This window comes from Petromyzon marinus (genome assembly GCF_048934315.1).
Source record: "Petromyzon marinus isolate PM22_M1 ecotype Great Lakes invasive population chromosome 78 unlocalized genomic scaffold, UKy_Petmar_22M1.pri1.0 chr78_unloc.2, whole genome shotgun sequence".
NCBI lineage: Eukaryota > Metazoa > Chordata > Hyperoartia > Petromyzontiformes > Petromyzontidae > Petromyzon > Petromyzon marinus.
Genome location: NW_027422626.1, coordinates 386,531 through 411,895, shown reverse-complemented (window position 1 = coordinate 411,895; position 25,365 = coordinate 386,531). Strand labels below are relative to the sequence as shown.

The following is a 25,365-nucleotide window of genomic DNA, read 5'->3' as shown; positions in this document are numbered from 1 at the left end:
CTCGTTGTTGTGAGCGTCGCTCCTCCGCCCTCCGTTGTTGTTGGAGGGCGACTACCTCCAACTGCCCAGTAGCGTCCTTCACGAGCCTCCTCCACAGAGGCCGATCTTGACACCGCTGGTACCAGTCATCGGCAAGTCCACTCAGCTCCACGTCCTCCTGTACCACGTCACTCCATATCTTCTCTAGCCCGTGCCACGCCCGTTTAGCCCCCTCGATCCGGCCGAACAAAAGCTGTTTCGGCATGCGGTGGCTGGGCACGCGGGCTACATGACCCAGCCAACGCAGCCTTGCCTGCCGGAGGAGCTCACCGATGGGACCTTGCCCAGATCTTTCAAAGATTTGTGAGCTCCTCACACAATCCAGCCTGGTCAAACCTAGGATGGATCGTAGGCAGACTAGCCTAAATGTTTCTAACCGGCGAAGATGTTCCATTAGGGGGGTCCACGTTTCGCAAGCGTAGAGGAGGGAATGACCGTGGCCGAGAAGACCTGAAGCTTAGAGCGGAGCGACAGACCAGGTAGCTTCCACACAGCGTTACGCAACCGATGAAAAGATATTGCCGCTCGACTGATTCGGAGTGAGACCTCTGCTGTTAAACTGGAGCCGGTCATAATCACACTGCCCAGGTATGGGAAACTCTCCACTCTCTCCACAACTGCCCCATCACCGATTGGGAGTTGTGGAGGTGGAGTGTCCGATGGTACAAAATACCCAGGCAGGTGCTTAGTTTTGTGGGGCTGATGGTAAGGCCCCATCTCTTAGTGGCACGCTCCAGTCTCAGCAGCAGCGTCTCCAACTCCTCCTCTGAATGAGCAGCTATTACCAAATCATCGGCATACGTAACGTGGTTGAGCAATAGGGAGCCATCCCTTGATCGCACCCGGGCATCGATCAGCCTCCCATTATATCTGTACCATATGGAAATTCCCCCGGTATAGCTATTGAAGGCTTCACGAACCACGTGGTCAAAATAGATGTTAAATAATGTGGGAGCCAGAGGACATCCCTGTCGCACCCCAAGGTGTACAGGGAATGGCTCTGACTCCCGGCCACGTAGTTTTACCCGGGCCCACTCACCATCATGAAGGTCCTTAATGAGCTGTAGCAGACGGACAGAAAATATGGCATCTGTGCAGGACCGCCCTTTCCTGAAACCACATTTGGGGCTCCGCAAGCCTCTCCTCAGCGTGCCTGGCAAGGCGATGTTGAATAATCCTTGCCAGGACCTTTCCCGGCACACTGAGGAGTGAGATGCCTCTGTAGTTGTTACAGTCTGTGCGGTCCCCCTTCTTAAAGAGGGGGACCACCAGGGCATCCTTCCAATCCTGCGGAACCCGTCCAGTGGTCCAGACTGTTGTTATGATGTCATATAGGGCAGTCTGTGCACAAACGCCACCCTCCCTCAGCATTTCGCTTGGGAGATCATCTCTGACCGCTGCCTTTCCGGGTCTCAGACTCCGGATCGCCTTCAGTACTTCCTCAACAGATGGCACCTCAGCCAGACACTCACAGGGGGTGACTTCCATTATTTGAGGCACCGCAGCCTCAGCAGGGTCACCCTCACTTTGTGCCACTATATTTTCCTGGCTGAGGGATTTTCCCTCCCCCAGGACCTCACAGAAATGCTCAGCAAATCTGCAAACCTGTTCCTGGGGGTCGGAGATTGGTTCACCGTTTTTTCCCCTAATGATGGTAATAGGTGTGGCGCTGCAGGTTCTTTTTTTGGTGGAGTTAAATAGAGATTTGTGATCGCGGGCCACTGAGGCAGACTCTATCTCCTCAGCAACCCGCGACTCACTCACTCACCCACTCACTCACCCACTCACTCACCCACTCACCCACCCACTTACTCACCCACTCACCCACCCACTCACCCATCCACTCACCCACTCACTCACCCACTCACCCACCCACTCACTCACCCACTCACTCACCCATCCACTCACCCACTCACTCACCCACTCACCCACCCACTCACCCACCCACTCACCCACCCACTCACCCACCCACCCACTTACTCACCCACTCACCCACCCTATCACCCACTCACTCACCCACCCACTCACCCACCCACTCACTCACCCACCCACTCACTCCCCCACTCACTCACCCACTCACTCACCCACCCACCCACTCACCCACTCACTCACCAACCCACTATCACCGTGCCTAAGCCATGAGTGCCTCTATACATTTTAATAATTCTTATTGCAATAAACATTATGATAATAGTGATGATGGTATCGTAACGTCGCATTATATTGTTTGCCTTATTATTATTATGACGTGGGGTTTTCATCGATAATCATACATCAACAGTTATTATGTCACAATGATTACAATTCTTTTCGTTGTGGTTGTTATTAAAGTGAGCACTGCATGAAGACGATCTGACTCTTGCTGATGATGTTGGTGGTGGTGATGGTGGTGATGGTGGTGGTGGTGATCGTGGTGATGGTGGTGGTGGTAGGGGTGGTGGTGATGGTAATGGTGGTGATGATGATGGTGATGGTAGGGGTGGTGATGGTGGTGATGGTGATAGTAGTGGTGGTAGTGATAGTGGTGATGATGGTAGTGGTGATGGTGGTGGTGATGGTGGTGGTGATGGTGGTGGTAGTGTGGTAATGGTGGTAGTGGTGGTAATGGTGGTAGTGGTGGTAATGGTGATGGTGGTGGTAGTGATGGTGGCAGGGGTGATGGTAGTGGGGGTGGTGGTGGTGATGGTGGTGGTGATGATGATGGTGGTGGTGATGGTGGTGGTGGTGATGATGGTGGTGGTGGTGATGATGGTGTTGATCGTGGTGATGGTGGTGGTGATGATGGTGGTGGTGATGGTAGGGGTGGTGATGGTAGGGGTGGTGATGGTGATGATGGTGATAGTGGTGATGATGGTGGTGATGGTGTCCGGCAAAACAACCCCCTACCTCCTAAGTGCCGGACGGCAACGTTGTGGTGGCCATTGCCGTGGGGGGGAGGGCAAATTCCGATTGGCCATTCCCCTCATGGCGTTTGTAACCACCACAACGGCCAAGTGGGGCTCTAGACGGGTGCGAGGGGCTGGTAACCCCTCCACCTTCAATTAACCACTAAACCACGATTTAAATAACTTATTAAGCTTGTGCCGGAGGCCCCGGGGGAACAGGCTTCTATGACGTCTCCTGGCCAAACCCCATTTGGAGATTTAATCCTTACCCTCGGGGCTCGTCCAGAAACAGCAAAAAAGCACCGCGGGTGGCCACGTGGAATGTTCCAACGCTCACTGCGGAGGAGAGGCTGCCATTCCTCTGTCGGGAGCTGGACCGGTACCGCCTGGGTCTCTGTGGCATTCAGGAGGTCCGGTGGACCGGCTCTGGCTCCTGCCACCATGAGGGGTGGGCATTCCTCTACTCGGGGCAGCAGACTGCCAAACAACAGGGAGTGGCTCTTCTTCTGAACAAAACAATGAAGGGTGCGTGAGGTGTGGGAAGCTGTAAGCCCCAGGCTACTTTGGGCTCGCCTTCCCATCAACCGGAGGTGAGGAGTGGTGGTCGTGGTTACTTATGCCCCCACCGAAGACGAACATCCGTGGAGGGATGCAGGCAATGCCCGTGAGTCAGATGCCTTCTATGACCTGTCACAGGTGCTGGCTAAACTGGCCCCTCGGGTTAGTGGGGATGACCCTGCCGAGGCTACCGTGCCTCAATTTGGAGGAAGAAGTCAACCCCTGTGAGTGGCTGGCTGAGGTGCCATCTGTTGAGGAAGTACTGAAGGCGACCCGGAGTCTGAGACCAGGAAAGGCACCGGGCAGAGATGATCTCCCAAGCAAAATGCTGAGGGAGGGTGGCGTTTGTGCACAGACTGCCCTACATGACATCATAACAAGTCTGGACCACTGGACGGGTTCCGCAGGATTGGAAGGATGCCCTGGTGGTCCCCCTCTGTAAGAAGGGGGACCGCACAGACTGTAACAACTACAGGGGCATTTCACTCCTCAGTGTGCCGGGAAAGGTCCTGGCAAGGATTATTCAACATCGCCTCGCCAGGCACGCTGAGGAGAGGCTTGCGGAGCCCCAATGCGGTTTCAGGAAAGGGCGGTCCTGCACAGATGCCATATTTTCTGTCCGTTTGCTACAGCAGAGGTGTATTGAATTCCAACAACGATCATTAAGGACCTTCATGATGATTAGCGGGCCTGGGTAAAACTACGTGGCCGGGAGTCGGAGCCATTCTCTGTCCACCTCGATTGCTGTACCAGAGGAATTTCCATCTGGTATAGATACAATAGGAGGCTGATCGATGCCCGGGTGCGGTCAAGGGATGGCTCCCTATTGGTCAACCACGTTATGTATGCCGATGACCTGGTAATTTCTGCTCACTCAGAGGAAGAGTTGGAGGTGCTGCTGCTGAACCTGGAGCTTGCCACTCAGAGGTGGGGCCTTACCATCAGCCCCACAAAAACTAAGCACCTGCCTGGGTATTTTGTACAATCGGACACTCCACCCCCACAACTCACAATTGGTGATGGGGCAAACGTGGAGAGTGGAGAGTTTCCCATACCAAGGCAGTGTGCTCATGACCGGCTCCGGTTTGACAGCAGAGGTCTCACTCCGAATCAGTCGAGCGGCAATATCTTTTCATCGGTTGCGTAACGCTGTGTGGAAGCTACCTGGTCTGTTGCTCCACATGAAGCTTCAGGTTTTCTCGGCCACAATCATGCCCTCCCTTCTCTACGCTTGCGAAACATGGACCCCCCGAATGGAACATCTTCGCCGGTTAGAAACATTCAGGCTGGCCTGCCTACGATCCATCCTCAGTTTAAGCAGCAGGCTGGATTGTGAGGAGCTCACTAATCCTTGAAAGATCTGGGCACGGACCCATCAGTGAGCTCCTCTGGCAGGCAAGGCTGCGTTGGCTGGGTCATGTAGCCCGAATTCCCAGCCACCACATGCCTAAACAGCTTTTGTTGGGCCGGATCTAGGGGCAAAATGGGCACGGCACGGGCTAGACAAGAGATGGAGTGATGTGGTACAGGAGGACGTGGAGCTGAGTGGACTTGCCGATGACTGGTACCAGCGGTGTCAAGATCGGCCTCTGTGGAGGAGGCTCGTGAAGGATGCTACTGGGCAGTTGGAGGCAGTCGCCCTCCAACAACAACGGAGGGCGGAGGAGCGACGCTCACAACGAGCGGAGCGCCGGGTGGCTAAAGCACAGCAGGTTGGCACAGTAGGGGGCACAGGTGGTGCATCAGCCAGTCATCTCAGTCAGTCGACCCGTGGCACCTGCTGGGTCTGCCCCGTGACCTCCTGCCAGCAGGCGTTCGACACTTCACGTGGCCTCAAGGTGCACATGGCCTGGCACAAGCGTCGTGGTGACGTCACCACCACTTAGTGGCGAATGGCGGTTGTTGTTAGCAGTGATGATGGTGGAAGCGATGATGGTGCCACTCACCCATCACTCCCATCTCATCGCTTCTCTAGACCATGCCACCCACCCACCTACTCACCCACCCACCCATCCACCCACCCACTCACTCACCCACCCACTCATCCACCCACCCACTCATCCACCCACCCACTCATCCACACACCCACCCACTCATCCACACACCCACTCACGAGACACTGGGGAGCCCAACGTCGTACAAACGCTCAACTTTAATAAATAAACAGTCCACATCCATGAGCACCGCGGCACACACACACACGCACTGACACACACTAACACACACACGCACTGACACACGTACACACACTGACACACACGCACAGACACACACACACTCTGACACACACACACACTCTGAAACACACACTGACACACACTCTGACACTGACACACACTCTGACACACACACACTGACACACACACACTCTGACACACACACACACACATTGCCCTTGATTTAACCATCAGGTGGGAACCACCAACCCCCATTGAGATTCGCGGCTGACTTACGCCCAACAGTGCAACCAGCACCCCATCACGCACCTGCACAACGGTCCAACACCACAGCAGAACTACAAACAACACCCTGCGTCTCCCTCCCCGTGTCTCTCTCTCTCCCCGTGTCTCTCTCTCTCCCCGTCTCTCTCTCTCCCCGTCTCTCTCCCTCCCCGTGTCTCTCTCCCTCCCCGTGTCTCTGTCTCTCCCCGTGTCTCTCTCCCTCCCCGTGTCTCTCTCTCCCCCCCGTGTCTCTCTCTCCCCGCGTCTCTCTCCCCGCGTCTCTCCCCCGTGTCTCTCTCCCTCCCCGTGTCTCTCTCTCTCCCCGTGTCTCTCTCCCTCCCCGTGTCTCTCTCTCCCCCCGTGTCTCTCTCTCCCCGCGTCTCTCTCCCCGTGTCTCTCCTCCGCGTCTCTCCCCACCACCACGTGTGCTGCTACGTTGGCGTGCCGTGGTTTGCCGCGACCGCCGTCGCCACGGCCACCGCCGTCGCCACGGCCACCGCCGTCGCCACGGCCACCGCCGTCGCCACGGCCACCGCCGTCGCCACGGCCACCGCCGTCGCCACGGCCACCGCCGTCGCCACGGCCACCGCCGTCGCCACGGTCACCGCCGTCGCCACGGTCACCGCCGTCGCCACGGTCACCGTCGCCACGGTCACCGTCGCCACGGTCACCGTCGCCACGGTCACCGTCGCCACGGTCACCGCGGTCGCCACGGTCGCTAGGCGGCCGCGTAGCACCGCGCGTCGTACCGCGGCGACTCGGGCGGCGACTCCCCCCCCGCCGCGGCGACGGCCGTCGCCGTGGCGACGGCCGTCGCCGCGGCGGGGGGGTGGTCGCCGCGGCGACGACGGCCGCCGCCGCCGTTGCCGTGGTAGGGGGCGCGGAGCGCCCTCCTCTCCCGGCGCCTCTGCAGCAGCAGGCGCACGGCCTGCAGCTTGCTGCGCGTCGTCGCGTTCGCCGCAGACTCCTCCAGCTGCTGCTGCTGTAGCTGCTGCTCCTGCTCCTGGTGGTGGTGGTGCTGCTGGTGGTGGTGGTGCTGGTGGTGACAGTGGTGCTGAGGATGTTGAGGATGCTGAGGATGTTGATGTTGAGGATGCTGAGGATGTTGATGTTGAGGATGCTGAGGATGCTGAGGATGTTCATGTTGAGGATGCTGAGGATGTTGATGTTGAGGATGCCGAGGATGTTGATGTTGAGAATGTTGAGGATGTTGAGGATGTTGATGGTGGGGGAGCCCACGGCAGCCTGGAGGATAGAGGCAGGGGGTGGGGGGGGGAACGTTAGAGGGGTGGGGTGGGGGGGGTTGCGGGGGAGGGGTGGGGGGGGAAGGGTGGAGGGGGAGGGGGGTGGGCGGGGGGCAGCCCCTCCTCTCACCTCCCACAATGCCGTGCGTCTCCGCTGCCCTGCTCCCGTCCCACGCCGGGGTCGCCTTGCTGGAGGCCCTCGGGGTCCGGGAATCGTCGCTGTGGTGGCTGCTGCTGCTGCTGTTGTGGCTGTTGTTGTTGTTGTTGTTGTGACCGCTGTTGTTGTTGTTGTTGTGGCTGCGCTGGGCCCGCGAGGCCGCCAGGAGGTCGAGGAGGATGCGGTAGACGACGGCCACCTCCTCCTGCCGGGGGACGCCGCCGCCGCCGCCTCGCCGGTGACCGCACGTGGAGGGCGGCAGTGACCCTGGGGGGTGGGGGCGGGGCACAGCAACGTTGGGGCCGTGTGCAACACAGCGGTGGGGCCGTGTGCAACACAGCAACGTTGGGGCCGTGTGCAACACAGCGGTGGGGCCGTGTGCAACACAGCGGTGGGGCCGTGTGCAACACAGCGGTGGGGCCGTGTGCAACACAGCGGTGGGGCCGTGTGCAACACAGCGGTGGGGCCGTGTGCAACACCCAGTGGGGCTGTGTGCAACACCCAGTGGGGACGTGTGCAACAACAGGCCTGGCTGTCACTCTACCCCACAAGCTCCGCCTCCACTCTCCCCCCCCCCTCCACTCTCTCCCCCCCCCCCCCACTCTCCCCTCTCTGCCCCTACCTGAGAAAATGCCGGAGAAGCATCCAGGGTAGAGTTGGTGGAGACTATCCAAGCTGGCGCCAGAGCACGTGGCCTGTGGGAGAGACACGGTGAGAGAGAGACACGGTGAGAGAGAGACACGGGAAGAGAGAGAGAGAGAGAGACACGGTGAGAGAGAGACACGGGAAGAGAGAGAGAGAGACACACGGGGAGAAAGAGAGAGAGAGAGACACGGGGAGAGAGAGAGACAGAGACACGGTGAGAGAGAGAGACAGAGACACGGTGAGAGAGAGAGACAGAGACACGGTGAGAGAGAGAGACAGAGACACAGGGAGAGAGAGAGACAGAGACACGGCGAGAGAGACACGTGAGAGAGACACGGTGAGAGAGACACGGTGAGAGAGACACGGTGAGAGAGACACGGTGAGACAGAGAGAGACACGGTGAGATAGACACGGTGAGAAAGACACAGTGAGAGAGATACGACAGAGAGACAGTGAGAGACACGGTGTGTGTGTGATAGAGACACGGTGTGTGTATGTGTGTGATAGAGACAGAGACACGGTGTGTGTGTGTGTGTGATAGAGACACGGTGTGTGTGATAGAGACACGGTGTGTGTGTGTGTGTGTGATAGAGACACGGTGTGTGTGTGTGTGATAGAGACACGGTGTGTGTGTGTGTGAGAGATAGAGACACGGTGTGTGTGTGTGTGATAGAGACACGGTGTGTGTGTGTGTGATAGAGACACGGTGTGTGTGTGTGTGAGAGAGATAGAGACACGGTGTGTGTGTGTGTGTGATAGAGACACGGTGTGTGTATGTGTGTGTGTGATAGAGACACGGTGTGTGTATGTGTGTGTGTGATAGAGACACGGTGTGTGTGTGTGTGTGATAGAGACACGGTGTGTGTGTGTGTGATAGAGACACGGTGTGTGTGTGTGTGAGAGAGATAGAGACACGGTGTGTGTGTGTGTGTGAGAGAGATAGAGACACGGTGTGTGTGTGTGTGTGAGAGAGATAGAGACACGGTGTGTGTGTGTGATAGAGACACGGTGTGTGTGTGTGAGAGAGACACGGTGGGTGTGTGTGTGTGTGTGAGATAGAGACACGGTGTGTGTGTGTGTGAGATAGAGACACGGTGTGTGTGTGTGTGTGATAGAGACACGGTGTGTGTGTGTGTGAGATAGAGACACGGTGTGTGTGTGTGTGTGAGATAGAGACACGGTGTGTGTGTGTGTGTGATAGAGACACGGTGTGTGTGTGTGTGATAGAGACACAGTGTGTGTGTGTGATAGAGACACGGTGTGTGTGTGTGTGTGTAATAGAGACACGGTGTGTGTGTGTGTCTGTGTGAGACACGGTGTGTGTGTGTGTGTGTGAGAGATAGAGACACGGTGTGTGTGTGTGTGATAGAGACACGGTGTGTGTGTGTGTGATAGAGACACGGTGTGTGTGTGTGAGAGATAGAGACACGGTGTGTGTGTGTGTGATAGAGACACAGTGTGTGTGTGTGTGTGAGATAGAGACACGGTGTGTGTGTGTGTGTGAGAGATAGAGACACGGTGTGTGTGTGTGTGAGATAGAGACACGGTGTGTGTGTGTGTGTGATAGAGACACGGTGTGTGTGTGTGTGATAGAGACACGGTGTGTGTGTGTGTGATAGAGACACGGTGTGTGTGTGTGTGATAGAGACACGGTGTGTGTGTGTGATAGAGACACGGTGTGTGTGTGTGTGTGTGATAGAGACACGGTGTGTGTGTGTGTGTGATAGAGACACGGTGTGTGTGTGTGTGATAGAGACACGGTGTGTGTGTGTGTGATAGAGACACGGTGTGTGTGTGTGTGATAGAGACACGGTGTGTGTGTGTGTGTGATAGAGACACGGTGTGTGTGTGATAGAGACACGGTGTGTGTGTGTGTGATAGAGACACGGTGTGTGTGTGTGTGTGTGTGATAGAGACACGGTGTGTGTGTGTGAGAGATAGAGACACGGTGTGTGTGTGTGATAGAGACACGGTGTGTGTGTGTGTGTGTGAGAGACAGAGACACGGTGTGTGTGTGTGTGTGTGTGATAGAGACACGGTGTGTGTGTGTGTGTGAGAGACAGAGACACGGTGTGTGTGTGTGTGAGAGACAGAGACACGGTGTGTGTGTGTGATAGAGACACGGTGTGTGTGTGTGTGTGTGATAGAGACACGGTGTGTGTGTGTGTCTGTGTGAGACACGGTGTGTGTGTGTGTGTGTGTGAGAGATAGAGACACGGTGTGTGTGTGTGTGATAGAGACACGGTGTGTGTGTGTGTGTGTGATAGAGACACGGTGTGTGTGTGTGTGATAGAGACACGGTGTGTGTGTGTGATAGAGACACGGTGTGTGTGTGTGTGTGTGATAGAGACACGGTGTGTGTGTGTGTGTGTGATAGAGACACGGTGTGTGTGTGTGTGTGTGATAGAGACACGGTGTGTGTGTGTGTGTGTGATAGAGACACGGTGTGTGTGTGTGTGTGATAGAGACACGGTGTGTGTGTGTGTGTGTGATAGAGACACGGTGTGTGTGTGTGTGTGTGATAGAGACACGGTGTGTGTGTGTGTGATAGAGACACGGTGTGTGTGTGTGAGAGATAGAGACACGGTGTGTGTGTGTGTGATAGAGACACGGTGTGTGTGTGTGTGATAGAGACACGGTGTGTGTGTGTGTGATAGAGACACGGTGTGTGTGTGTGTGATAGAGACACAGTGTGTGTGTGTGTGAGATAGAGACACGGTGTGTGTGTGTGAGAGATAGAGACACGGTGTGTGTGTGATAGAGACACGGTGTGTGTGTGTGAGAGAGACACGGTGTGTGTGTGTGTGTGTGAGAGAGACACGGTGTGTGTGTGTGTGATAGAGACACGGTGTGTGTGTGTGTGTGATAGAGACACGGTGTGTGTGTGTGTGTGATAGAGACACGGTGTGTGTGTGTGTGTGTGATAGAGACACGGTGTGTGTGTGTGTGTGTGAGAGAGAGACACGGTGTGTGTGTGTGTGTGTGAGAGAGAGACACGGTGTGTGTGTGTGTGTGAGAGATAGAGACACGGTGTGTGTGTGTGTGTGATAGAGACACGGTGTGTGTGTGTGTGTGTGATAGAGACACGGTGTGTGTGTGTGTGATAGAGACACGGTGTGTGTGTGATAGAGACACGGTGTGTGTGTGTGTGATAGAGACACGGTGTGTGTGTGTGTGATAGAGACACGGTGTGTGTGTGTGTGATAGAGACACAGTGTGTGTGTGTGATAGAGACACGGTGTGTGTGTGTGTGAGAGAGAGACACGGTGTGTGTGTGTGAGAGAGAGACACGGTGTGTGTGTGTGATAGAGACACGGTGTGTGTGTGTGTGATAGAGACACGGTGTGTGTGTGTGTGATAGAGACACGGTGTGTGTGTGTGTGATAGAGACACGGTGTGTGTGTGTGTGATAGAGACACGGTGTGTGTGTGTGAGAGAGACACGGTGTGTGTGTGTGTGATAGAGACACGGTGTGTGTGTGTGAGAGAGACACGGTGTGTGTGTGTGTGATAGAGACACGGTGTGTGTGTGTGTGAGAGAGAGACACGGTGTGTGTGTGTGTGAGAGAGAGACACGGTGTGTGTGTGTGTGAGAGAGAGACACGGTGTGTGTGTGTGTGTGATAGAGACACGGTGTGTGTGTGTGATAGATAGAGACACGGTGTGTGTGTGTGTGTGTGAGATAGAGACACGGTGTGTGTGTGTGTGAGAGACACGGTGTGTGTGTGTGTGTGTGTGAGAGATAGAGACACGGTGTGTGTGTGTGTGTGTGATAGAGACACGGTGTGTGTGTGTGTGTCTGTGTCAACAGCACTTGCCCCGGGGAGAGCTTCGTCTCCCTGTCGTTTGTCCCGCCCCCTCCCCCCCTCTCACCTGCGTCGCTTCCTCCGAAGTCACGTGACCTCCCCCGCGGCGACCTCCCTCGTGACCTCCCCCGCGGCGACCTCCCTCGTGACCTCCCCCGCGGCGACCTCCCCGGGTTGGCCGGGCTGCGAGTTGCAGCTGCACGAAGCTGAGGGAGCCGGCCAGGGTGGTGAGGGTGAGGGTGAGCGGTGAGCGCCCGCACAGGAAGTCGCTCACCTGGTGAGGTGGGGAGAGAGCGGGGGGGGGAGAGGGGCGGAGAGATGAGGGCCGAGTTGGTCATTGGGGTCGGGAGTCTCTCCGTGTCTGCGTCTACCTGCGAGGAGTCTTATCTGGCGAAACAACCCCCCCCACCTCCTCCCCCTCCTCGTCGCTGCCGGAGAGTAACGCTGTCGTGGGCAGTGCCGTGGAGGGGGAGGGAGGCCAACTTAGATCGGCCATTCCCCTCGTTGGCGTTTGTAGCGATCACAGCGGCCGAACGGGGGGCCTCTGGACGGGTCCGAGGGGCTGGTGACCCCTTCCCAACCTTCCAAACACCACGATGCCACGGAAGAAAATATTTAACGAAGCTTGTGCCCGAGGCCCCGGGGGGGGGTGGGGGCACAGGGTGTCTGTGACGTCTCCTGGACAAACCCCAATTGGCGGAGCCAGGAGACTGAATCCCGTTAACCCTTGGGGCTCCTCCAGAAAGAGCGAAAAGCTGCTTCGTTGTGGCCACGTGGAATGTTCGAACGCTCACTGCGGAGGAGAGGCTGCCCACTCCTCTGTCGGGAGCCGGACCGGTACCGCCTGGATCTCTGTGGCAGTCAGGAGGTCCGGTTGACCGGCTCTGGCTCATGCCACCATGAGGGGTGGACAGTCCTCTACTCGGGGCAGCAGACTGCCAAACAACAGGGTGTGGCTCTTCTTTTGAACAAAAGAATGAAGGGGGCGTGGGAGCGTGGCGGTGAGGTGTAGGAAGCTGTAAAGCCCCAGGCTACTTTGGGCTCGCCTTCCCATCAACCGGAGGCGAGGAGTGGAGGTCGTGGTTACTTATGCACCCACCGAAGACGAACATCTGTGGAGGGATGCAGGCAAGGCCGATGAGTCAGATGCCTTCTATGACCCCCTGTCACAGGTGCTGGCTAAAGTGGCCCCTCGGGATAGAGTCATCTTGTTGGGTGACTAATGCCGAGTTGGTCATGATGCTGGCACCTGGTCTGGAGTGATTGGAAGGCATGGGCCAGATCAGCTCAATAACAGCAGTAGGAGGCTGCTAGATTTTTGTGCAGCCCATGGGCTTGTAATTACCAACACGCTGTTCCGGCATCGGCGCATCCACACAACATCATGGATGCATGCCGGGTCCAAGCAAGAACATCTGCTGGACTACATAGTGATGGACCAGCGGATGCGGGCCCATGTCCTTGACACCAGGACCTACCGTGGAGCTGATCTGCCCACTGACCATCGACTTGTCATATGTAAGATGCGCCTGCAACTCTTCCACTCCGGTGGTGGGTGTCCACCCAGGACCCCATTCCAATTTAAGGTGGCCTGGTCTCAGCTAGCTGATGAAAGTTGCAAGCGAGAATTTAATCATCGCTTGCAGCTGGGGTTGGCACCGTCTCCCACTCCTCCTGATGTCGAGGGTAAATGGGCGAGGTTTAGGATTGTGACTCATGCAGCTGCAATGGCTGCCTTGGGTACACGGTCCAGTCCTCTCCAGAGACCCTGGCTGAAAGGAGATGTTCAGGCTGGCTGAGACAAAGCGACAAGCCCACTCTAATCATCTACAGCATCCCACGTCAGAGAATTTGGAGGCTTACCGAAGCCTTCATTCAAAGGTTCGGAGAGCCGTGAGGCGCTGCAAGGATGGGTGGTGGTCGCGGGTTGCCGAGGAGATGGAATATGCCTCAATGGCCCGCGATCACAAATCTCTATTTAATTCCATCAAAAAAGTAACCTGCAGCGCCACACCTATTACCATCATTAGGGGAAAGATCGGTGATCCAATCTCCGACCCCCAGGAACAGGTTTGCAGATTTGCTGAGCATTTCTGTTAAGTCCTGGGGGAGGGGAAATCCCTCGGCCTGGAAAACATCGTGGCACAAAGTGGGGATGACCCTGCTGAGGCTGCGATGCCTCACCCTGTGTGAGTGGCTGGCTGAGGTGTCATCTGTTGAGGAAGTACTGAAGGGGATCCGGAGTCTGAGTTCAGGAAAGGCACCGGGCAGAGATGATCTCCCAAGCGAAGTGCTGAGGGAGGGTGGCATTTGTCCACAGACTGCCTTACATGACATCATAACAGTCTGGACCACTGGATGGGTTCCTGTACCACATCACTCCACCTCTGCTCTAGCCTGTGCCGCGCCCGTTTAGCCCCCTCGATCCGGCCGAACAAAAGCTGTTTGGGCATGCGGTGGCTGGGCATGCGGGATACATGACCCAGCCAACGCAGCCTTGCCTGCCGGAGGAGCTCACCGATGGGACTTTGTCCAGATCTTTCGAGGATTTGTGAGCTCCTCACACAATCCAGCCCGGTTAAACCCAGGATGGATCGTAAGCAGGCCAGCCTAAATGTTTCTAACCGGCGCAGATGTTCCATTAGGGGGTCCATGTTTCGCAAGCGGAGGGAAGGTAGGGCATGACCGTGGCCGAGAAGACCTGAAGCTTAGTGCGGAGCGACAGACCAGGTAGCTTCCACACAGCGTTACGCAACCGATGAAAAGATAATGCCGCTCGACTGATTGTGTGGTTCCCCCTCTTCAAGGGGGACCGCACAGACTAACAACAATACAGAAAGGTCCTGGCAAGCATTATTCTACATCACCTGCCAGGCACGCTGAGGAAAGGCTTGCGGAGCCCCAATGCGGTTTCAGGAAAGGGCGGTCCTGCACAGATGCCATATTTTCTGTCCATCTGCTACATCTCTGCTTTATTGACCGGGTCAAGTCCTATGATACTATCAGTAGGCCTGGGCTCTGGGTTGTTCTTCGTACTTTTGGAGTCCCTGACCCTCTGCTCACGATCATTAAGGACCTTCATGATTGCGAGCGGGCCCGGGTAAAACTACGTGGCCAGGAGTCAGAGTCATTCCCTGTACACCTTGGGGTGCGACAGGGATGTCCTCTGGCTCCCTCTCACATTATTTAACATCTATTTCGACCACTTAGTTCGTGAAGCCTTCTGTACCAGAGGAATTTCCATCTGGTACAGATACAATGGGAGGCTGATCGATGCCCGGGTGCGGTCAAGGGACGGCTCCCTATTGGCTCAACCATGTTACGTATGCCAATGATTTGGTAATTGCTGCTCACTCAGAGGAGGAGTTGGAGGTGCTGCTGCTAAACCTGGAGCTTGCCACCAAGTGGTGGGACCTTACCATCAGCCCCACCAAAACTAAGCACCTGCCTGGGTATTTTGTACCATCGGACACTCCACCCCCACAACTCCCAATCGGTGATGGGGCAGTTGTGGAGAGAGTGGAGAGTTTCCCATACCTGGGCAGTGTGATTATGACCGGCTCCAGTTTAACAGCAGAGGTTTCACTCCGAATCAGTCGAGCGGCAATATCTTTTCATCGGTTGCGTAACGCTGTGTGGAAGCTACCTGGTCTGTTGCTCCGCACTAAGCTTCAGGTCTTCTCGGCCACGGTCATGCCCTACCTTCCCTCCGCTTGCGAAACATGGACCCCCTTAATGGAACATCTTCGCCGGTTAGAAACATTTAGGCTGGCCTGCCTACAATCCATCCTGGGTTTAACCGGGCTGGATTGTGTGAGGAGCTCACAAATCCTCGAAAGATCTGGACAAAGTCCCATCGATAAGCTCCTCCGGCAGGCAAGGCTGCGTTGGCTGGGTCACGTAGCCCGCATGCCCAGCCACCGCATGCCCAAACAGCTTTTGTTCGGCTGGATCTAGGGGGCTAAACGGGCGCGGCACAGGCTAGAGCAGAGATGGAGTGATGTGGTACAGGAGGACGTGGAGCTGAGTGTACTTGCCAATGACTGGTACCAGCGGTGTCAAGATCGGCCTCAGTGGAGGAGGCTCGTGAAGGACGCTACTGGGCAGTTGGAGGCAGTCGCCCTCCAACAACAACGGAGGGCGGAGGAGCGACGCTCACAACAACGAGCGGAGCGCCGGGTGGCTAAAGCACAGCAGGTTGGCACAGTAGGGGGCAACAGGTGGTGCATCAGCCAGTCATCTCAGTCATCTCAGTCAGTCGACCCGTGGCACCTGCTGGGTCTGCCCAGTGACCTCCTGCCAGCGGGCGTTCGACACTTCACGTGGCCTAAAGGTGCACATGGCCTGGCACAAGCGTCGTGGTGACGTCACCGCCACTTAGTGGCGAATGGCGGTTGTTGTTGTCTATCTGTGAGTGCGTCTCTCTCTCTTCCCGTGTCTCTCTCTTTCCCCGTGTCTCTCTCTCTCTCCCCGTGTCTCTCTCTCTCTCTCTCCCCATGTCTCTCTCTCCCCATGTCTCTCTCTCTCCCCGTGTCTCTCTCTCTCTCCCCGTGTCTCTCTCTCTCTCCCCATGTCTCTCTCTCTCCCCGTGTCTCTCTCTCTCCCCGTGTCTCTCTCTCTCCCCGTGTCTCTCTCTCTCCCCGTGTCTCTCTCTCTCTCTCTCCCCATGTCTCTCTCTCCCTCTCTCCCCATGTCTCTCTCTCCCCATGTCTATCTCTCTCCCCGTCTCTCTCTCTCTCTCCCCGTGTCTCTCTCCAACTCCTCACCTGACTGTCTGTGAGTGATTGCAGTGCCTGCATAATGGAGTTCTCAGCCTTCGGACGAGCAGCCTGTGACACACACACAGACACACACAGACAGAGACACACACAGACAGACACACACAGAGACACACAACATTACTCCACGTACCAACACGAAAAGACAAAGCTCCCCCGTGTAGCCTCTAGTAGGCTGTAGGGGCAAGTGCTGTAGTTAGTAGCGAGTAGCAGCAGCAGCAGCGCCTATGAAGGCTACCGGCACTGAGACACACAGAGGGAGTGGGTGGCCAGCACCACCACAACCACCACCACAACCACCACCACAACCACCACCACCACAACCACCACTACGCCCGGCCGCCTTTGTCTCTCTCCCCCTCCCTCCCCACTGCTGCTGATACAGGCAAGAATCTGGGTAGATGAGTGAGTAGGTGAGTGAATGAGTGAGTGGGTGAGTAGGTGAGTGAGTGGGTGAGTAGGTGAGTGAGTGGGTGTGTTGGTGAGTGGGTGTGTTGGTGAGTGGGTGTGTTGGTGAGTGGGTGTGTTGGTGAGTGGGTGTTGGTGAGTGGGTGTTGGTGAGTGGGTGTGTTAGTGAGTGGGTGAGTAGGTGAGTGAGTGGGTGTGTTGGTGAGTGGGTGTGTTGGTGAGTGGGAGTGTTGGTGAGTGGGTGCGTTGGTGAGTGGGTGCGTTGGTGAGTGGGTGTTGGTGAGTGGGTGTTGGTGAGTGGGTGCGTTGGTGAGTGGGTGCGTTGGTGAGTGGGTGCGTTGGTGAGTGGGTGCGTTGGTGAGTGGGTGCGTTGGTGAGTGGGTGCGTTGGTGAGTGGGTGAGTAGGTGAGTGAGTGGGTGTGTTGGTGAGTGGGTTTGTTTAGTGAGTGGGCGTGTTGGTGAGTGGGCGTGTTAGCGAGTGGGCGGGTTGATGGGCGAGTGATTGAGTGAGTGGGCGGGTGAGTGAGCGAGCGAGTGGGTTAGTGGGTGGGTGAGTGGTGAGTGGGTGGGTGGGTGAGTGAGTGAGTGGGTGAGTGAGTGGGTGGGTGAGTGGGTGAGTGAGTGAGTCTCACCTTGAGCCCAGAGTTCAGCGCTGGTACCACAGTGAGTATTGAGCCGTTCCTTAGCCCAGCCTCGTGGACAGATCTCCTCCCATCCAGCAGCCTGCACCACCATCACCACCACCACCACCATCATCATCACAAACACCATCATCATCACAAACACCATCATCATCATCACAAACACCACCATCGTCACAAACACCACCTTCGTCACAAACACCATCATCGTCACAAACACCATCATCGTCACAAACACCATCATCGTCACAAACACCATCATCGTCACAAACACCATCATCGTCACAAACACCATCATCATCATCACCCACTCACCCACTCACTCACCTGCTCACCCACTCACTCACTCACCCGCTCACCCACTCACTCACTCACCCGCTCACTCACCCACTCACCCGCTCACTCACCCACCCACTCACTCACCCACCCACTCACTCACCCACCCACTCACCCACTCACTCACCCACCCACCTACCCACTCAACCACTCACTCATCCACTCACTCATCCACTCACTCATCCACTCACTCATCCACTCACTCATCCACTCACTCATCCACTCACTCATCCACTCACTCATCCACTCACCCGCTCACTCATCCACCCACCCGCTCACTCATCCACCCACCCGCTCACTCACTCACCCACCCACCCACTCACCCACTCACCCAACCACCCACTCACCCAACCACCCGCTCACCCACTCACTCACTCACCCGCTCACTCACCCACTCACTCACTCACCCGCTCACTCACCCGCTCACTCACCCGCTCACTCACCCGCTCACTCGCCCACTCACCCGCTCACTCACCCACCCACTCACTCACTCACTCACCCACCCACCCACCAACCCACTCAACCACTCACTCATCCACTCACTCATCCACTCACTCAACCACTCACTCATCCACTCACTCATCCACTCACTCATCCACTCACTCATCCACTCACTCATCCACTCACTCATCCACTCACTCATCCACTCACTCATCCACCCACTCATCCACTCACTCATCCACCCACCCGCTCACTCATCCACCCACCCGCTCATTCATCCACCCACCCGCTCACTCATCCACCCACCCGCTCACTCATCCACCCACCCGCTCACTCATCCACCCACCCGCTCACTCACTCACCCACCCACTCACCCACCCACCCACCTCGTCCGATCCAGCACTAAGTGGAAGTCCGTGCTGCCGCTTGCGTGAGGAAGCTGCAGCGCCCTCGCCACCCTGGCCCTGAGCCCCGCCACCGACTCGCCCGGCTCCACCATCAGCAAGACGCGGCCACCATCACCACCACCACCACCCTCACCACCACCACGAGCAGCCAGCGTCGACTCTACGAACACTCGGAGGGGGCTGAGGGGTCTGTGGGAGGGGCAAATGGGGTGTGGGCGGGGCGAATGGGGTGTGGGCGTGGCAAAACGGGGTGTGGGCGGGGGTAAAAGGGGATGGGGCGGGGCAAAGTGGATGGGGGCGGGGCAAAGGGGATGGGGACGGAGCAAAGGGGGTGGGGGTGTGGCAAAAATGGGTTATGGGCGGGGCAAAAGGGGATGGGGTGGGGCAAAGGGGGTGGGGGCGTGGCAAAACGGGGTGTGGGCGGGGCAAAAGGGGATGGGGCGAGGCAAAGGGGATGGGGGCGGGGCAAAGGGGGGGGGCAGGGTTAAGTCGTGGACATACACGGACAAAAGCTGTGTGGTACACCTCAGACAAAGGTTGTGTGGTACAGCTTGGACAGAAGCTCCGGCCACACAGACAGAAGCTGTTGCACACTCTCAATCAGAAGCTCCGGCCACACAGACAGAAGCTGTTGCACACTCTCAATCAGAAGCTGCGGCCACACAGACAGAAGCTGTTGCACACCTCAATCAGAAGCTGCGGCCACACAGACAGAAGCTGTTGCACACCTCAATCAGAAGCTCCGGCCGCACAGACAAAAGCTGTTGCACACTCTCAATCAGAAGCTCCGGCCATACAGACAGAAGCTGCGGCCAAACAGACAGAAGCTGTTGCACACCTCAATCAGAAGCTGCGGCCACAGACAGAAGCTGTTGCACACTCTCAATCAGAAGCTCCGGCCACAGACAGAAGCTGCGGCCACAGACAGAAGCTCTGGCCACAGACAAGCTGCGGCCACGCAGACAGAAGCTGCGGCCACGCAGACAGAAGCTGTTGCACACTCTCAATCAGAAGCTCTGGCCACAGACAGAAGCTCTGGCCACACAGACAGAAGCTGCGGCCACACAGAAAGAGGCTCTGGCCACAGACAGAAGCTGCGGCCACATAGACAAAAGCTGTAGAAACCACGCAGATAAAAGCTCTGGGTCACACAGACAGAAGCTGTAGCACTCAGACAGAAGCTGCGGCCAGACAGACAGAAGCTGTAGCAACCACGCAGACAAGGGTCGTTGGCCGTGCAGACAGAAGCTCACGTCTGCGCGTTGCTCTCGTCGCCGTTTTCAGCTACTCCGCTCGACCCGTCCAGGTCCATGGCCTCCTCCGTAAGGGCCCTGCTGATGGATTCAGTCAGAGATCTCAGTCAGTGTGTGTCAGCTATGTGTAAAGGCTCTATGTGTGTGTCAGCTCTGTGTGTGTGTGTCAGCTATGTGTAGAGGCTGTGTGTGTGTCAGCTCTCTGTGTGTGTGTCAGCTATGTGTGTGTGTGTCAGCTATGTGTAAAGGCTGTGTGTGTGTCAGCTCTCTGTGTGTGTGTCAGCTATGTGTGTGTGTCAGCTATGTGTGTGTGTGACAGCTATGTGTAGAGGCTGTGTGTGTGTCAGCTGTGTGTGTGTGTCAGCTATGTGTAGAGGCTCTGTGTGTGTGTCAGCTATGTGTGTGTGTGTCAGCTATGTGTGTGTGTCAGCTATGTGTGTGTGTCAGCTATGTGTAGAGGCTCTGTGTGTGTCAGCTATGTGTGTTTGTCAGCTGTGTATAATAGAGGCTGTGTGTGTCAGCTATGTGTGTGTGTCAGCTTATGTGTGTCAGCTATATGTGTGTGTGTCAGCTATGTGTAGAGGCTCTGTGTGTGTGTGTAAGCTATGTGTGTGTCCGCTATGTGTGTGTCAGCTATGTGTGTGTCAGCTACGTGTAGAGGCTGTGTGTGAACAGCTAACTGTGTGTTTGTCAGCTATGTGTGTGTCAGCTATGTGTGTGTGTCAGCTATGTGTGACAGCTATGTGTGTGTGTGTGTCAGCTATGTGTAGAGGCTCTGTGTGTGTCAGCTATGTGTGTTTGTCAGCTGTGTATAATAGAGGCTGTGTGTGTCAGCTATGTGTGTGTGTCAGCTGTGTGTGTCTCAGCTATGTGTGTGTGTGACAGCTATGTGTAGAGGCTGTGTGTGTGGTGTCAGCTATGTGTGTGTGTCAGCTATGTGTGTGTGTGTGTGACAGCTATGGGTAGAGGCTGTGTGTGTGTCAGCTATGTGTGTGTGTCAGCTATGTATAGAGGCTGTGTGTGTGTGTCAGCTATGTGTGTGTGTCAGCTATGTGTGTGTGTCAGCTGTGTGTGTGTGTGACAGCTATGTGTAGAGGCTGTGTGTGTGACAGCTATGTGTGTGTGTCAGCTGTGTGTGTGTGTGACAGCTATGTGTAGAGGCTGTGTGTGACAGCTATGTGTGTGTGTCAGCTATGTGTAGAGGCTGTGTGTGTGTGACAGCTATGTGTGTGTGTCAGCTATGTGTAGAGGCTGTGTGTGTGTGTCAGCTATGTGTGTGTGTGTCAGCTATGTGTAGAGGCTCTGTGTGTGTGTGTCAGCTATGTGTAGAGGCTCTGTGTGTGTCAGCTATGTGTGTTTGTCAGCTATGTGTGTGTCAGCTATGTGTGTGTGTGTCAGCTACGTGTAGAGGCTGTGTGTGTGTCAGCTATGTGTGTGTGTCAGCTATGTGTGTGTGTCAGCTATGTGTGTGTGTCAGCTATGTGTGTGTGTGTCAGATATGTGTAGAGGCTGTGTGTGTGAGACAGCTATGTGTGTGTGTTGTCAGCTATGTGTGTGTGTGTCAGCTATGTGTAGAGGCTCTGTGTGTGTGTCAGCTATGTGTGTGTGTCAGCTATGTGTAGAGGCTCTGTGTGTCAGCTATTGTGTGTGTGTCAAGCTGTGTATAATAGAGGCTGTGTGTGTGTCAGCTATGTGTGTGTGTCAGCTATGTGTGTGTGTCAGCTATGTGTGTGTGTCAGCTGTGTGTGTGTCAGCTGTGTGTGTGTGTCAGCTATGTGTAGAGGCTGTGTGTGTGAGACAGCTATGTGTGTGTGTGTTGTCAGCTATGTGTGTGTGCGTCAGCTATGTGTAGAGGCTCTGTGTGTGTGTCGGCTCTGTGTGTGTGTCAGCTATGTGTGTGTGTCAGCTATGTGTAGAGGCTCTGTGTGTGTGTCAGCTATTGTGTGTGTGTCAGCTGTGTATAATAGAGGCTGTGTGTGTGTCAGCTATGTGTGTCAGCTATGTGTGTGTGTCAGCTATGTGTAGAGGCTCTGTGTGTGTCAGCTATGTGTGTGTGTCAGCTATGTGTAGAGGCTCTGTGTGTGTGTGTCAGCTATGTGTGTGTGTCAGCTGTGTGTGTGTGTGACAGCTATGTGTAGAGGCTGTGTGTGACAGCTATGTGTGTGTGTCAGCTATGTGTAGAGGCTGTGTGTGACAGCTATGTGTGTGTGTGTCAGCTATGTGTAGAGGCTGTGTGTGTGTGTCAGCTATGTGTGTGTGTGTCAGCTATGTGTAGAGGCTCTGTGTGTGTGTGTCAGCTATGTGTAGAGGCTCTGTGTGTGTCAGCTATGTGTGTTTGTCAGCTATGTGTGTGTCAGCTATGTGTGTGTGTGTCAGCTACGTGTAGAGGCTGTGTGTGTGTCAGCTATGTGTGTGTGTCAGCTATGTGTGTGTGTCAGCTATGTGTGTGTGTCAGCTATGTGTGTGTGTGTCAGATATGTGTAGAGGCTGTGTGTGTGAGACAGCTATGTGTGTGTGTTGTCAGCTATGTGTGTGTGTCAGCTATGTGTAGAGGCTCTGTGTGTGTGTCAGCTATGTGTGTGTGTCAGCTATGTGTAGAGGCTCTGTGTGTGTCAGCTATTGTATGTGTGTCAAGCTGTGTATAATAGAGCCTGTGTGTGTGTCAGCTATGTGTGTGTGTCAGCTATGTGTGTGTGTCAGCTATGTGTAGAGGCTCTGTGTGTGTCAGCTATGTGTTTGTCAGCTGTGTATAATAGAGGCTGTGTGTGTGTCAGCTATGTGTGTGTGTCAGCTATGTGTGTGTGTCAGCTGTGTGTGTGTCAGCTGTGTGTGTGTGTCAGCTATGTGTAGAGGCTGTGTGTGTGAGACAGCTATGTGTGTGTGTGTTGTCAGCTATGTGTGTGCGTCAGCTATGTGTAGAGGCTCTGTGTGTGTGTCAGCTATGTGTGTGTGTCAGCTATGTGTAGAGGCTCTGTGTGTGTCAGCTATTGTGTGTGTGTCAGCTGTGTATAATAGAGGCTGTGTGTGTGTCAGCTATGTGTGTCAGCTATGTGTGTGTGTCAGCTATGTGTAGAGGCTCTGTGTGTGTGTCAGCTATGTGTGTGTGTCAGCTATGTGTAGAGGCTCTGTGTGTGTGTCAGCTATGTGTGTGTGTCAGCTGTGTGTGTGTGTCAGCTATGTGTAGAGGCTGTGTGTGTGACAGCTATGTGTGTGTGTCAGCTATGTGTGTGTGTCAGCTATGTGTTAGAGGCTGTGTGTGTGTCAGCTATGTGTGTGTGTCAGCTATGTGTAGAGGCTGTGTGTGTGTGTCAGCTGTGTGTCAGCTATGTGTGTGTGTCAGCCATTGTGTGTGTCAAGCTGTGTATAATAGAGGCTGTGTGTGTCAGCTATGTGTGTCAGCTATGTGTGTGTGTCAGCTATGTGTAGAGGCTCTGTGTGTGTCAGCTATGTGTGTTTGTCAGCTGTGTATAATAGAGGCTGTGTGTGTGTCAGCTATGTGTGTGTGTCAGCTATGTGTGTGTGTCAGCTGTGTGTGTGTCAGCTGTGTGTGTGTGTCAGGTATGTGTAGAGGCTTGTGTGTGTGAGACAGCTATGTGTGTGTGTGTTGTCAGCTATGTGTGTGTGTCAGCTATGTGTGTGTGTCAGCTATGTGTAGAGGCTGTGTGTGTGTCAGCTATGTGTGTGTGTCAGCTATGTGTGTGTGTCAGCTATGTGTGTGTGTCAGCTATGTGTGTGTGTCAGCTATGTGTGTGTGTCAGCTATGTGTAGAGGCTGTGTGTGTGTCAGCTATGTGTGTGTGTCAGCTATGTGTGTGTGTGTGTCAGCTGTGTAGAGGCTGTGTGTGTGTGTGAAACAGCTATGTGTGTGTGTGTTGTCAGCTATGTGTGTGTCAGCTATGTGTTGAGGCTGTGTGTGTGTGTCAGCTATGTGTGTGTGTTCAGCTATGTGTAGAGGCTCTGTGTGTGTCAGCTATGTGTGTGTGTCAAGCTGTGTATAATAGAGGCTGTGTGTGTCAGCTATGTGTGTGTGTCAGCTTATGTGTGTGTCAGCTTATGTGTGTGTCAGCTTATGTGTGTGTCAGCTTATGTGTGTGTCAGCTTATGTGTGTGTCAGCTATGTGTGTGTGTCAGCTATGTGTAGAGGCTCTGTGTGTGTCAGCTATTGTGTGTGTGTCAGCTGTGTATAATAGAGGCTGTGTGGGTCAGCTATGTGTGTGTGTCAGCTATGTGTAGAGGCTCTGTGTGTGTGTCAGCTATGTGTGTGTGTGTCAGCTATGTGTAGAGGCTCTGTGTGTGTGTCAGCTATGTGTGTGTCAGCTATGTGTAGAGGCTGTGTGTGTGACAGCTATGTGTGTGTGTCAGCTATGTGTGTGTCAGCTATGTGTTAGAGGCTGTGTGTGTGTCAGCTATGTGTGTGTCAGCTATGTGTAGAGGCTGTGTGTGTGTGTGAGACAGCTATGTGTGTGTGTGTTGTCAGCTATGCGTGTGTGTGTCAGCTATGTGTAGAGGCTGTGTGTGTGTCAGCTATGTGTGTGTGTCAGCTATGTGTGTGTGTCAGCTATTGTGTGTGTGTCAGCTATGTGTGTGTGTCAGCTATGTGTGTGTGTGTGTCAGCTATTGTGTGTGTGTCAGCTATGTGTGTGTGTCAGCTATGTGTGTGTGTCAGCTATGTGTGTGTGTCAGCTATGTGTGTGTGTCAGCTATGTGTGTGTGTCAGCTGTGTGTAGAGGCTGTGTGTGTGTCAGCTATGTGTGTGTGTCAGCTGTGTGTGTGTGTCAGCTATGTGTAGAGGCTGTGTGTGTTTCAGCTATGTGTGTGTGTCAGCTATGTGTGTGTGTGTCAGCTGTGTGTCAGCTATGTGTAGAGGCTGTGTGTGTGAGCTATGTACAGGCTGTGTGTGTGTGAGCTATGTACATGCTGTATGTGTGTGAGCTATGTACAGGCTGTGTGTTAGCTATGTACAGGCTGTGTGTGTTAGCTATGTACAGGCTGTGTGTGTGAGCTATGTACAGGCTGTGTGTGTTAGCTATGTACCTGAGCAGGCTGTTCTGACGTGGTGTATATCCACACTCCGTGTACTTCCGCAGGCTATGTACACACTTGCAGGCGATGTACCAGGCTATGTACCAGGCTATGTACACACTGCAGGGCGATGTACCAGGCTATGTACACACTGCAGGGCTATGTACCAGGCTATGTACACACTGCAGGCTATGTACCAGGCTATGTACACACTGCAGGCTATGTACCAGGCTGTGTACCAGGCTATGTACACACTGCAGGCTATGTACCAGGCTATGTACACACTGCAGGCTATGTACCAGGCTA

General features: G+C 55.0%; 1 protein-coding gene across 2 annotated transcripts; it reads right to left on the bottom strand.

The window, feature by feature from the left end:
• Positions 1–5,616: 5,616 nt before the first annotated feature.
• LOC116958467 (uncharacterized) lies at positions 5,617–25,365 on the bottom strand. 2 transcript variants are annotated; one of them, XM_076058797.1, is made up of 9 exons: positions 25,072–25,365; positions 20,039–20,119; positions 18,765–18,974; positions 17,593–17,683; positions 16,541–16,603; positions 11,842–12,048; positions 7,947–8,019; positions 7,298–7,591; positions 5,617–7,168 (listed from the first exon to the last, which is right to left on the bottom strand). In XM_076058797.1, the coding sequence occupies exons 2-9, from the start codon at positions 20,095–20,097 to the stop codon at positions 6,642–6,644; spliced, it is 1,524 nt and encodes a 507-aa protein (XP_075914912.1). In that variant the 5' UTR covers positions 20,098–20,119; positions 25,072–25,365; the 3' UTR covers positions 5,617–6,641. The 2 variants fall into 2 exon arrangements, with proteins under 2 accessions (XP_075914912.1, XP_075914911.1); XM_076058796.1 differs by having other exon boundaries at positions 20,039–20,116.